This window comes from Loxodonta africana, chromosome 7 (assembly GCF_030014295.1).
Source record: "Loxodonta africana isolate mLoxAfr1 chromosome 7, mLoxAfr1.hap2, whole genome shotgun sequence".
Lineage (NCBI taxonomy): Eukaryota > Metazoa > Chordata > Mammalia > Proboscidea > Elephantidae > Loxodonta > Loxodonta africana.
The window spans coordinates 76,916,349-76,930,179 of NC_087348.1; the positions used below are offsets into that span (position 1 = coordinate 76,916,349).

Here is a 13,831-nt window from a genome sequence, read left to right on the forward strand (position 1 = left end):
TCATTTTACTTGGATCCACAATCAACAGCCATGGAAGCAGCAGTCAAGAGATCAAAAGACACATTGCATTGGGCAAATCTGCTGCAAAGTGTTGAAGCGCAAAGATGTCACCATAAAGACTAACGTGCGCCTGACCCAAGCCATGGTACTTTCAATCACATCGTATGCATGTGAAAACTGGACAATGAATAAGGAAGACCGAAGAAGAGTTGATGCCTTTGAATTGTGGTGTTGGCGAAGAATATTGAATATACCATGGACTGCCAAAAGAACGAACAAATCTGTCTTGGAAGAAGTGGAGCCAGAATGCTCCTTAGAGGCAAGGATGGCGAGACTGCATCTTACATACTTTGGACATGTTGTCAGGAGGGATCAGTCCCTGGAGAAGGACATCATGCCTGGCAGAGTACAGAGTCAGCGGAAAAGAGGAAGACCCTCAATGAGGTGGATTGACACAGTGGCTGCAACAATGAGCTCCAGTATAACAACGATTATAAGGATGGCGTGGGACCGGGCAGTGTTTCGTTCTGTTGTGCATAGGGTCGCTATGAGTTGGAACCGACTCGACAGTGCCTAACAACATGAGTCGGAATCCACTTGATGGCAATGGGTTTGTTTGTTTGTTTGTTTTGGTATATGCCTATCCTTAAGCCAGTAACATGCTTTTTTGATTACTATAAGTGAGAAGGCTGTGGCACATCTTTAAAGTCATGAATGAAAGAAAAAACAAAAGGACATGGAATGAAGGATATCATTGCTGATGTCAGATGGATTCTGGCTGAAAGCAGAGAATACCAGAAAGATGTTTACTTGTGTTTTATTGACTATGCAAAGGCATTCAACTGCCTGGATCATAACAAATTATGGATAACATTGCAAAGAATGGAAATTCCAGAACACTTAATTGTGCTCATGAGGAACCTGATTTAGACCAAGATGCAGTTGTTTAAACAGAACAAGGGGGTACTATGGGTTTAAAGTCAGGAAAGGTGTGTGTCAGGGTTGTATCCTTTCACCATACTTATTCAACCTGTATGCTGCAGAGTGGTTACGACAATGAGCTCAAGCATAACAACTATTGTGAGGATGGCACAGGATCGGGTGGTGTTTTGTTCTGTTGTACAAAGGGTCGAAACGAACTCAGTGGCACTGAACAACAATATGCCAGTAACATGCTCTTTTGATTACTGTAAGTGAGAAGACTGTGGAGAATCTTTAAAGTAACGAAAGAAAGAAAAAACAAAACTGTCAACCTAGAATCTATGTTGTTGTTAGCTGCTGTCCACTCAGCCTCCAAATCAAGCTCATGAAGCAATTGTGTAACACCATAATAACACCAAATTTTTGTTGAGATTTTATGTTCTTCTTTATTTTGATGAGTAGATTTGTTAACCTTCTTTGTGGTTACCTTGAAATTTACCCTTAATATTTTTTTTTTCCTAGGTTTAAATCAGTCTATTATTACTTGGTATTGCCTTGCCTTCCTCTCCCTTAGAAAGTTCTATCCCTATACCATTTATTCCCTCTTTTATTGCTCTGATGTTGTTGTCATTTACAGATTAACCACTCCAGTTTCTTGCTGCAATTGTTTTGGTTTTGGCTAGTCCTTGAGAGTTCATTTCCTACGTTGGTATCTGGCTGGTACAATCTTGCATCCTAGATTCAGGCTGTGGTCTGATGTTGTTTGTTCTCAGACCAAAGGTCTTCTTGTAAGTTTGGTTTGGTTTTTACATATCCCCTTAATTTCTGTTTATCTGAAAATGTCCTTAATTTCACCATCATATTTGAATGAAAGTTTTGCAGCATATATTATTCTTGGTTGGCAATTTTCTTCTTTCAAGGTTTTATATGTGTCATTCCTTTTGCCTTCTTGCCTGCATGGCTTCTGCTGAATAATCGGAGCTCAGTCTTACCATTTTTCCTCTGTATGTGACTTTTCATTTTTCTCGAGCTGCTCTGAGGATTTTTTGTCTTTGGTTTTAGCAAGTGTGATTATGATATGCCTTGGTGTTTTCCTTTTGAAGTCTGTCCTATGTGGGGTTTGTTGAGCTTCTGGGATGGGCAGCTTTTCATCTTTCATGATATTAGAGGAGTTTTCTGTTAGCAATACTTCAGTGATCCTCTCTGTGTTTTCTGTTTTCTCTCCCTATTCTGGAATTCCGATCACTTGCAAATTTTTGTTTTTGATTGTATCCTACATAATTCTCAGGGTTTCTTCATTGTTCTTCATTCTTTTTTCTGATTTTTCCTCAAATAGAGTTGTATCCAAGTGTTTGTCTTCAATTTTGCTGAGTCTGTCTTCCATCGTTTCAAGCCTGCTCCTCAGCCCTTCAACATTGTCCATTTCTAAAATCTTGCTGTTTATCTTTTGGATTTCTAGTTGTTGTTTTTGTATGATTTCTAGTTATGAATTTCTCTTGACATTTTGGTCCTGTATTACTTTCCTGAATTGTTCCTTTTTTTCTCTCTTATTTTCCATCAATTTGTCTGAGTTTTCCATAAATTTGTCTATTTTTTCCTCATTTTCATCTACTTTCTGCTTCAACTCTTGGATAGCTCTGAATATTAGAGATTTAAATTCCCTGTCAGGTAGTTCTAGTGCCTTTTCTTCTACTGGAAAGTCTTCTGGTGTTTTATTTTGGATGCCTACTGGAACCATCCTGACCTATTTTTTTTATATGTTTTGATATTGTCTGCTGTCTTTGGGACATTCAGTAGTTATTTTCTTTGTTTCTTGATTGTAGATTTATTTGTTTTGTCCTGCTTTTTTGTTTTATTTGGTTATGTCTAAGCAAAATTGAAGACAAACACTTGGATACAACTCTATTTGAGGAAAAATCAGAAAAAAAGAATGAAGAAACCCGTATTTATTTATTTATTTTACGTCTAAGCAGACAGGCCGTGCATTCTTTGTTGTTTGCTCACCTGTAGTCACAATAATTTTCACCTCCTTGTCCAATTTTTTTTTTTTTTTTTGTCCAATAGGCACAGCCAGTCATTCAGCTATGGTGTAGCAGGGCAGGTCCAGTGGGTGTTCTGTCTCCTGCTAGGAACTTCGTGAAGCTGCTTTCCTATACTCCCTGTCTGCAGATCTGCAATATGGGTGGGGTGAATCCAAGGGGCACTGAAACTACACTTTCCAGCCGGCTGAGCCACTGCAGCCAGCCAGGGAGCTTGGAGATAGAGCAACGGGGAAAAAGTGAGGGATGGGAAAGTGTGTATCGCTGGTTTCCAGGTGCTCTGTCTCCTGCTGAGAGGTCTGTGAAACTTTTTTCCCTTGCTCCATGTCTGCCAATACTCGACAGGAGTCCAAGACGGCAGATACGTGCTGCATTAGCTGAAGGGACCTCTGCATTATCTCTTCTCACTCTCTGTCCCTGTCGGTTTCTTATTCCATTCGGTGCTTGGCTGAGTTCTCTATCTCTTCATTTGACACTTCAGGTTCCAGGAGTGGTATTTGTCTCATTTTACTTAGTTTTTCGGGTCTCTGCCGTGGAGGGATGATGTAGAGCTCCTGTCTATGGCGCCATGTTGGCTGGAAGTCCAATGACCCCAATTTTTTAATGATTATTGCTTTCCTAGAAATTATGCAGCCAGGCCAGATGTGCTATTTCCATCTATTAGTGGAGATATCCAATTGCTAAACTGCCATCATCCCATGACAGCCTCCAATCCCAAATTACTTTCCACTTCTCCGAATCTCATCTCAGAAGCAGCAACCAGTGCACAACTGATCCCTGCTTCCTCTAGCCCCTTCTCAGGATCCTTCAAAAGCAATCCAAATGTTTCTAAAGACATGTGCTTCTCTCCATTGTTGAGAGGCATGTTATAGTCCTCTGGAGCGCCATCCCTTGCTGCATCAAGTCAATAAACTTCATTTTGTTGGACTATACCTTTGCTCCTGGTGGTCTGGAGCTGGTTAGGCTTTAACATCACAATCAGATTATTATATTTATATTTGAGAGTTTGAACAGAACTGAAAATCAGTGAGATTTAGGGTGTGAAAATAAAAAAGGGTTTCATAGAGTGCAGAAAACCTGGTGGTGTAGTAGTTAAGAGCTAAAGCTGCTAACCAAAAGGTCAGTAGTTGGAATCCACCAGGTGCTCCCTGGAAACTTTATGGGGCAGTTCTACTCTGTCCCATAGGGTCACTATGATGGGTTTATGGGTCATAGGGTGTGAATGAAGAAAATTTATTGGAGTCAAGAAAGTAGAGTAAATTTGAAGTTAGGTTGACAGTGGAGATATGCAAGTGATTTTGAAGTTGTCCTTGTTGATGGCAAAAATAGGGATGAGAGGAAAGTTGGAGTGCAGGTGGTAAGTCATCAATGAATGAGGAGAGGCTGAAAGACCAATGCGAGCATAGAGAAGACATCAAAATTGGAATGTTAGGACTCCCAAAAGAGGAAATGTTTGAGATTGATGAAGAAATAGAATAATTTACAAAAGGTAATAGGACTTTCCCACATCTGACTGTCACCTATCAGTCAATACATCAAGGCACTTTGTTCTATTGGTCATACATTCGAGACCATGCTCTCAATAACTTTAGTTAACTTTTTCACACATTTATATATCATTTAAATCTTATGAGCAACCTATGAAATAGGAATTACTAATCCCATTTCACAGATAATGAAATTGAGTCTCAAAGAGGTAAAACAACTTTCCTGAGCTCATATACCTCAAACTGAACCCAGTTCTCCTGATGCCCAAGGCCACAACTTATATTTTTCAAACTATTTCATTGAAGAGCCATTTTTTCTACCCTGCATGAACCAATATATATTTAAAAGATACTAAAACTAGTATTTTTAAAATACAAAAAAAAAATACAAGTATAAAACTGATTCTTTTTATTAGATTCAACAAACTTAAAACTATACTCTCAAAGTGCTATAAAAGTATAGGAATGCTTACTCTCAGTTTCTGCCCTTACAGCATTAAGGACTGATAATAAACAGTTTGCTAACTAACACCAGTCCATGGACAAAATTTTAAGTAACAGTGGGTTGTGCTTTGTTTCTTTTCCCTCATATTACTCCATGACTTTCTCCCCACTACCTGAAGCTATCAGCTAAGGCAACTATTCTGTTTACAGAGATGAGATTGGTGCCCTGATAGCACTGCATCTGATCTCCATATCTAGCCAATTTTCTATTCCAACAGTTCTTTGTCCAAATCTCTGGATACAGCTTCCTTTAGGATCTTGAGAAAAACACCTACGTGAGCACCTGGACCCTCAACTTGTGCTCCCTTCCCTGGCCAGCCCCTTAGGTGCAAATTAGTCATTCTTTCTTCTGTGTTTCCAAAGCATCTCCTACATGGCTTCATTGTACTACTGACCATACTGTGTGATTAAACTCGATCTCTGGCAGAAATTTGTTTTGTTCTGTCTTTTGGAGAGCGAGGACTACTACATTTAGTTGTTTAATGGGCTAATAAATAAATGATTAAATGAATGCAGGGCCTGCTTTCAACAACTCATTGCTCATAGAGTACTGGCCACTGCCACTGTTAGAAAAGACCAATAATCCAACTTAATGTTGAAGAAGGATTAAGAAGGATGCAGAAATACTGGCAAACAGTTAAAGAGACTTTGAAACCTGCTCCTTCTTATTTTGGTGTTCCCATCTACTTTGCTTCTTGATAACAGCTTAAGTACTTTGAATAGCACTGATGAAGTAAGAGGGCTGAGAAGCTGCAGAAAAATATGTTAATGGTTGTAAGTTGAGGGATATCTTGCCACATGGGGTCAGACAATCCTAGAAGAGGCATGGGGCAAATGAATGTTACAGAAAGTAAAGGTCAGTCCTCAGCATATCTTGAGGATACGCACTGATGGTTAAGAATACACCAAAACAAATTACATTGAGGTACTCACTAGAACTTGTCAAAATAGCTACAAGACCTTTGAATTCCAATGGTAACATACAGAAATATGTAAGAGAAGGTAGGGTCTTTGGGGTGAACTGAGTCAAGTACCAAGTGTACTTGTTTTATTGCCTGCTGCCTCAATGAAGTGTGAGGCACTTAGATGCCTCTGCAGGCCTTCTTAAATTGTTCTTTTGAGGGGTGGGAATAAAAGACTTCCAAAACACTTCAGTAAGGGACAATCCGGTGTATACTAAATTCTGGAAAGAATCATTCTAATTATTTTCTGCAGTAAAATACCCAAGTCAAAAAAATCGCTTTCCCAGACTATTCCCTTCTTCAACTCCAAAGCTCTTTTACAATCTAATTCAAAGGTTATTTAAACTGGAAACCAAACAAAAACCCAGTGCCATCGAGTCGATTCTGACTCACAGTGACCCTACAGGACAGAGTAGAACTGCCCCATAGAGTTTCCAAGGAGCACCTGGCGGATTCGAACTGCCGACCCTTTGGTTAGCAGCCATAGCACTTAACCACTATGCCACTAGGGTTTCCTATTTAAACTGGAAGATACCTCAATATCATTATGAACACCCTAATTAGGCACATAAGTTAATTATAGTGAATGTCAGACACGCTTCCAGGAAGCCAAGGGCTGTCTCCTTCCCTTTCATTATTAAAAAAATAAATAGAAGAAAGAAATTCAAATGATGCGAAGGCATGTAGATGTTCCCTTGGGGACAGCCAACTTGGCCATAATGAGTCACCTGGCTCCACAAGTCATTTTTTTTTTCCACAAACCCATCATCTTTTCTCAAAGGAGCAAGCAAAAAGAGCACTGGAGGATTTGCATTGTTCTATTAGAGCATCCCTTTTTCTTCTACCACACACACAAAGACACCCACCCTCATCCTCATAGCATGTATGTAATTGTGTTACTTGACTAAAGGGAAAATTCAGTGGTTCACATTGTTGAGTACTGAGTCCTCAACTACCTTAAAACTAAACGGACAACATGCACTTTATAAAGTTTTCTTTGGAATTCAGCATCAATAATTCTTTCTCTGAAAGGTAAGTGCAATATTCATGGATTTTGTTGAAACAATTTAAATTTTTATTTGTTCATTGAGAAATGAAAAACAAAAAGAACTACTCTTACCAACTTTAGCTCTTGACCCATGTGGAGACTGTGGCCTCAGCAAGAGATGAATTACAGAAAGGTCATTCTGGGCACACACAGCAGGCTGCACAGGAGTCCCCAAAGAGAGTATAAATGGTTTGGAGCAGCCAAAGTCATTGGTAAGCTTATGTAATTGAAAATATGAAAAGGAAATCAGGAAGAAAGCAGCTGGATATTCAGACTGAATGAGGTTCACAATCCCATGCCCTCTATGCATCATCAAAAGTGACCCATGCACTGAGGAAAAGAATATTTGAGTAGTCAGGGTCCCTGATCCATGCGGGATGGGATACCAAGTTGGAGAGCTCTAGAAGGACCTTAGGAGCCCTGGTGACACAGTGATTAAGAGCTATGGGCTGCTAACCAAAGGGTTGACAGTTTGAATCTACTAGCCACTCCTTGGAAACCCTATGGGGCAGTTCTACTCTGTCTTATAGGGTTACTATGAATTGGAATCGACTTGACAGCCATGGGTTAGATTGGTTTGATTTGGAAGACTCTAGATGGCCAGTGGAGAGGAAGTGAAGGACAGGAGTCGGGTGGCAATCTATTCATCTGAGTGGCACAACTCAGAATTAAGAAGGTACCAGATTATACAGATACTGTACTTCCCGTCTTAATGTGGATTTGTAATGAAAAATCTTCTGACGTATCTTGACAGAAAAATTAAACTTCACATTCAAAAATTAAAAAATTGGAGCTCTAACCTACTTCCTTTTTTACTTACTGAAAATAGTTACTTATCCCTGATGTATGTCAAACACCTCTGGTTGCTTTATAGATATCTTGTCTTTTGAACTCAAAACAAAGTTGCACTTTAGGGACAATTATTTCCATTTTACAACTGTAAAAACTGAGAGTCAAAGAAATTAAGGGTCCCATACTAGTTAACACAGTCGACCTGTGGGAGGCCCAAGATCTGAACCGTCTGAATCCACAGTCTCCGCAGTTCTGCTTCACAAAGTGTACACACTGAAGGCAGGGTTGGCCCCACTAAACTCTGATTGAGTCAGAAGGCAGAAAACACAAATGAGGCTCAGTGCTTGGTCTCAGTCCTCAGACTGCAGTATGTTCAGAGGCTGAGGAGGAGAATTGTGAAGGGTCTGAAAAGTATGCCACAGGGGGAATGGCCAAAGAAACTACAGATACTTAATTTTAGAAAAGAGAAGGTGTGGAGGCACGATAACTGTAGCTGTATTCAAATATTTCAAAGCTTTTTTTTTATCTAGACAAGTAGATGGTTTGTACTGTTGAACTCATGGGGGAGCAACTGATAAGATTAAAATCAGATTTTTAATGACAGCTGAAATGAAAGGCTGTCAGCTGCCTGTTACTAGAGTAATTCAAGCAGATACGTCATGAATATCATCAAGAAAGAGGTAGAACACATTTTATATGAGCTACAAGTTCTCAACTATTGATTTATTATACCTGACTCTTCATTCAGTCAAAAAACTCAGTCCCACCTTCAGAGAAACTAAAGGTTTACTTATTCTAAAGTAAGAACCGTTTATATCTTTAAGAAATTAAGAAATTTTAGAGATATTGGTAATGTTATTTATCGTTTATGGTAAATGTTTAAAACCTTACGAAATGCAATAATATTGTTAGTAGACAACTGTGTTTCTATGAAAATTATAACCAGTAACATTGACTATAAATCTCGTCATGTTAACGTGACTCTTGCAAAGTACAAAAGTTGCAAAGAAGCATATGTAGGGAGATACATTTAGAAAAGAAATGGGAGATAGATTATGAAGGTCCAAGAACACTATGCTAGGGAGTTTGACGTATATTCCATACAGCATTTCAGTTATGAAGATTATTCAGAAAAATGGGAAATATTTTATTGAATAAGTGAAAATATGAATCCCAAAATGGTATGCACAATACGATTAACCCTGTTGCTGTCAAGCTGATTCCGAGTCATAGTCTCTAGGACCAAGTAGTACTGCCCATAGAGTTTCCAAGGAGCGGCTGGTGGATTCAAACTGCTGACCTTTTGTTAGCAGCCAAGCTCTTAGCCACTGTGCCACCAGGGTTCCTCCACAATATGATTATAAATATGTAAATGCTGTTTACATATACACAAAAATTAAAGTAAATAAAAACCGAGCAGTTATTACAGTGAAGGATTTGTAGGTATTTCTTCAGTTTTTAAATCATATGTAAAAACTGAAACAAAAGCATGCAAAGAGGATTTGTAAATCTGTAATTTACCAATTTAAATTTTGTAAAACTTAGTTTAAGGGATTGTTATTTAGCTGAAGTTAATGTAAAGAAAAGATGCAGCATAAAAGAAACTCTGCAGTCATTGAAATAAGCCCAATTTAAAAATTTTTTATTTTGTATTTGACAGAAATGTTTCAAACTTATTTCCACACTTCTCTCATTCTAATAAATATAATATTCTCTTTATTATTTCACTGAATCTTTGGTATGACCTGGAACTAACATTACCAAACCATCAAACCCCCTGCCATCGAATCGATTCTGACCCATAGCAACCCTACAGGACAGAGTAAAACCGCCCCATTGAGCTTCCAAGGAGTGCTTGGTGGAATCAAACTGCAGACCTCTTGGTTAGCAGCTGTAGCACTTAACCACTACACCACCAGGGTTTCTGGAACTAACATTGGGCTAAGGTAATTTCTTTGCGGCTTTTACTATTTATCATTAACTCTGCTTTCTTAGGATTGCCTCAAAACATAGGCATTTTGCCTCATTGTCACAGGACAATGGTGAATCATGGAGATGAAACTACAGGCAAAAACTCAACAAAGTAATGAAAGACAGGTAGCACTTTGGTAAGTTTAGGGTTTTCATTATTGCAATTCATGAGAATACACTTACCTTGTAACACAAAACATACTTCTTTTCAATTATTGCCTTAGGATAAACACCCAGAAATGGGATTTTTTTTTTTTTAACTCATCATATTTTGTCACATTATCCTCCTGATGTCTGATCCAATTTGTGGTATTACTAGTTCTAACAGTGAAAAAGTGTGAAGAACAAAATGTTCAAATGTAATAGATGATTAATTAAATTCAGGTTGAGTCACTCAATGCATTACGCAGATCTCAAAATTGTATTTGTGAGGAATGTGATAAAATGCTTGTATCTACAATGTGATAAAAGATATATTAAAATACATCTGGGGGAAAAATCCCAGAAAGAAATATACCAAATTTCTAATAGTCGACGTGCGTGATATGAGCCAGATATGAAAGGAATGTTTCTTTTGAATCTTCAAGTGTTTTATTTTTTTCAGCATGCTTACATAAGTTTTATTTAGAAACAAAATAAGTCATTATTTTACTTAGCACTTTCCATGGACTAAAAATGTATTGGTTGTCTTCTTCTTTTACTACTCCTGGTTTCTCTAGATAGGGAAACCCAAATTATATTTATCTCTGGTTGCCTAGAGCCTATTCATTATAATAATCATGCATTCACTTATTCAACAAGGCTTTCTTAAGAACATTTCATGTCCAAGCACTAGGTATTTATGATATAGGGATAAAATACAGTTATTGAGGATCACATATACTAGCTGGGGAGGCTGACATGTAGAAAAGCAAACAACTACAACGAAAACCATAACCCAGTATAAACAAAGGGAATCCTGCATGTCTGCAAAGAAAGCCTACCTGATCCACCCTTAGGGGTCAGAGAAGGCTTTTGAGAGAAACGAGTCTTGAAGTATGGGTAGGTGTTACCTAGAGCAATGGTAGTGGGAGGCAAGAGAGGTCTATGCAGAAGGAAAGGTGAAATAAAGGCCAGGGAAAGTTTAGTGCATTGCAAGGACTCTAAGTAGTTCCGGAAGGTTGCAATAGAGTGAGTGGTAGATGGAAGTATCCTGAGAGACAATCAAAGAGTCATATATAGGGGTCATATCAGAAAGGGTGCTACATGCTGTGCTAATGAGGTTAGGTTTCACCATTAAAGCCTGAGAAGTTACTGAAAGTCTTAAACGTATCCTTTTGGCATTATCTGCTTTGTACTTCAGCAAGAGATCGCTTCGGCAGATGTATTGTGAATAAATACATAGTAATTGACCCAGATTTTTTTTTTTAATCGACCCAGGGAGGTAAATAGGTAAATAAAATAAAAGTTGATAAATTACCAGGGCTGTAACTAAGGTAGGGACAATGGGAATGGAATAGACAGGATAAAGAGATATATTTGGGAGCTACATTGTAAACAGAACATATGGATTTTATTAGAAGTTGTACAATCAAAGGAAAAAAGGCTAGGATGACTCCCAAGTTGCAGATATGAGAGATGCAGTGGATGGTAACATCATTCCCCAAAAGCAGAACATAGGAGGAGTAGTCAAAGAAAAGCGTGACTATGATATGGGGCAATCTTAGTTTAAGGTTGTTGTTTTTGTTGTTAGATGCCATCAAGTCGGTTCCAACTCATAGCGACCCTATAGAACTGAGTAGAACTGCCCCATAGGGTTTCCAAGGAGTGGCTGGTCTCCTTATTTGTGGAATTTCCAACTGGAGACTCCCAGTAAATCATTGAAACTATGGATCTGGACCTTGGGGGAGAGATCTGCCTAAGAACCAAGGTTTGAGAGGCATCTTTACATAAATATTAGCTGAAGAAAAGAAAACAACTGAGATCCTAGAAGGTTAAGGTTGAACCATTCTTCTTCCATGCGAAGAAGAATAAGTAAGAAAGCCCAATCCAGTAGCACAGTGATATTTATAGACTGGGCAGAGGAAACAGTCACTGGGAATGAATCTGAGGAATAATCCAAAAAAACCAGGAACATGTGGTGTCAGAGAAGCATAAATAATAAATGAGGGAATGAAAACATAAAACAAATGAATGTTCACATTTACCTCAACAGGAACAATTCACAGAAGAGATGGAGGTTGGAAACCACACCATCCTGACAGAGTTCATCATTTTGGGGTTAACACAAGATCCTACACTTTGTGTTATCTTCTTTGTGATATTTCTAGGAATCTATGTTGTCACCTTAGTAGGCAATATCAGCATAATCATTTTAATAAGAAACTGTTCCCAACTTCACACCCCCATGTACCTCTTCCTCAGTCATTTGGCTTTTGTGGACATTGGGTCTTCCACATCAGTCATACCTATAATGCTTATAGGATTCCTTAGACATGGAACAGTCCTCCTTGTCACTGTCTGTGAAGCCCAACTCTTTTCTGCAGTCATGTTTGGGACAGCCGAGTGCTTCCTGCTGGCTGCCATGGCCTATGACCGCTATGTGGCCATCTGCTCACCCCTGTTCTACTCCACCCACATGTCCCCCAGAATCTGCATCATCTTAGTGGGAGCTTCCTATCTGGGTGGGTGTGTAAATGCTTGGACATTTATGAGTTGTTTATTGAGTCTATCCTTCTGTGGACCAAATCAGATAGATCACTATTTCTGTGATTTCTCCCCTTTGTTGAAACTTTCCTGTTCAGATATCTCCAAAATTCAAGTTTTCCCTTCCATCTCTTCTGGGTCCATCATTGTGGTCACCGTGTTTGTCATAGCTCTCTCTTATAACTACGTCCTCATCACAATCCTGAAGATGCACTCCACTGAAGGGAGACATAAGGCCTTCTCCACTTGCACTTCTCACCTTACTGCGGTTACTCTCTACTTTGGAACTATTACATTCATTTATGTGATACCCAAGTCAAGCTACTCAAGTGACCAGAACAAGGTGGTGTCTGTGTTTTACACAGTGGTGATCCCCATGTTGAACCCCCTTATCTACAGTCTGAGGAACAGAGATGTAAAAGGGGCCCTGAGAAAGGCAACTATCAGAATATATTCTTAAGATCCAATGTTAGCATTTCAGGTCACCTATAGTGTTGTTATGAGTCGGAATTGACTCAACGGCAACAGATTTAGTTTCTTTTTTTTTATATATATAGCATTTTTATAGGGTCGCTATGAGTTGGAACCAACTGAATGGCACCTAACAACAATAGAATTTTTGGAGCCCTGGTGGCATAGTGGTTAAGAGCTTGGCTGCCAACCAAAAGGTCAGCAGTATGACTTCGCCAGGTGCTCCTTGGAAACCCTATGGGGTGGTTTTACCCTGTCCTATAGGTCGCTACAAGTCGAAATTGACTCCATGGCAATGGGTTTTTGGTTTGGTATAGCCTTTTTGTTTACAAGCACCACACTTAGGACCTACCAGATGCAACTTAACTGTCTGCTTACATTAAAATTGTATTTCTTTGTTTTAACTCTCATTTTTATACACTTGAAAGCAAACTGAGACACCTTGAAACTAGTAACAACTCTAAGAATAATAATTATTGAGTACTTATAGATACCAAGCACTTTTCCTTTATTTAATTGATTTAGCAAACAATAATTTGCACTTTTTTTACATATCAGGCCCTATTCTAAATGTGTCACATAAATCGATCCATATATTGCTCATAACAACCTATAAGTGGTAGTGCTATTCCTATTTTACTATTAAATCATCTGAGGCACAGAGATTTAAGTAGATTGCCCAAAGTCATGCAGCTAGAAAGACGTGGAACTAGTATTTGAATTCAGAAAGTCTGGTTCCAAAACCACTATGCATCTCCATTTAATTTTCACAGCAATCCTATGATTCGGGTATTACAGTTTGCCCAGATAGATGTGGACTCAAGTCCCCTGTTTCCAGGCTCCATGCACTTAGACTATTTTACACCACCATATTCAATCTAATGGCTTTAGCACCATTTCTGATACAGAGGTTTTGGGCAGGGTAATCAAGACCAAGCTGGTAATTTGTAT

At 38.8% G+C, this 13,831-nt stretch overlaps 1 protein-coding gene across 1 annotated transcript; it reads left to right on the forward strand.

Annotated features, from left to right (window-relative positions):
* Positions 1 to 11,882: 11,882 nt before the first annotated feature.
* LOC100661721 (olfactory receptor 5P1-like) lies at positions 11,883 to 12,869 on the forward strand. The gene has a single exon (XM_003412040.2). The coding sequence runs from the start codon at positions 11,937 to 11,939 to the stop codon at positions 12,867 to 12,869; it is 933 nt and encodes a 310-aa protein (XP_003412088.1). The 5' UTR covers positions 11,883 to 11,936.
* The last annotated feature ends 962 nt before the right edge of the window (positions 12,870 to 13,831 follow it).

Excerpts from the sequence above, each read along its gene's own strand:
- LOC100661721 (XM_003412040.2), top strand. The coding sequence starts at position 11,937 with ATGGAGGTTGGAAACCACACCATCCTGACAGAGTTCATCATTTTGGGG.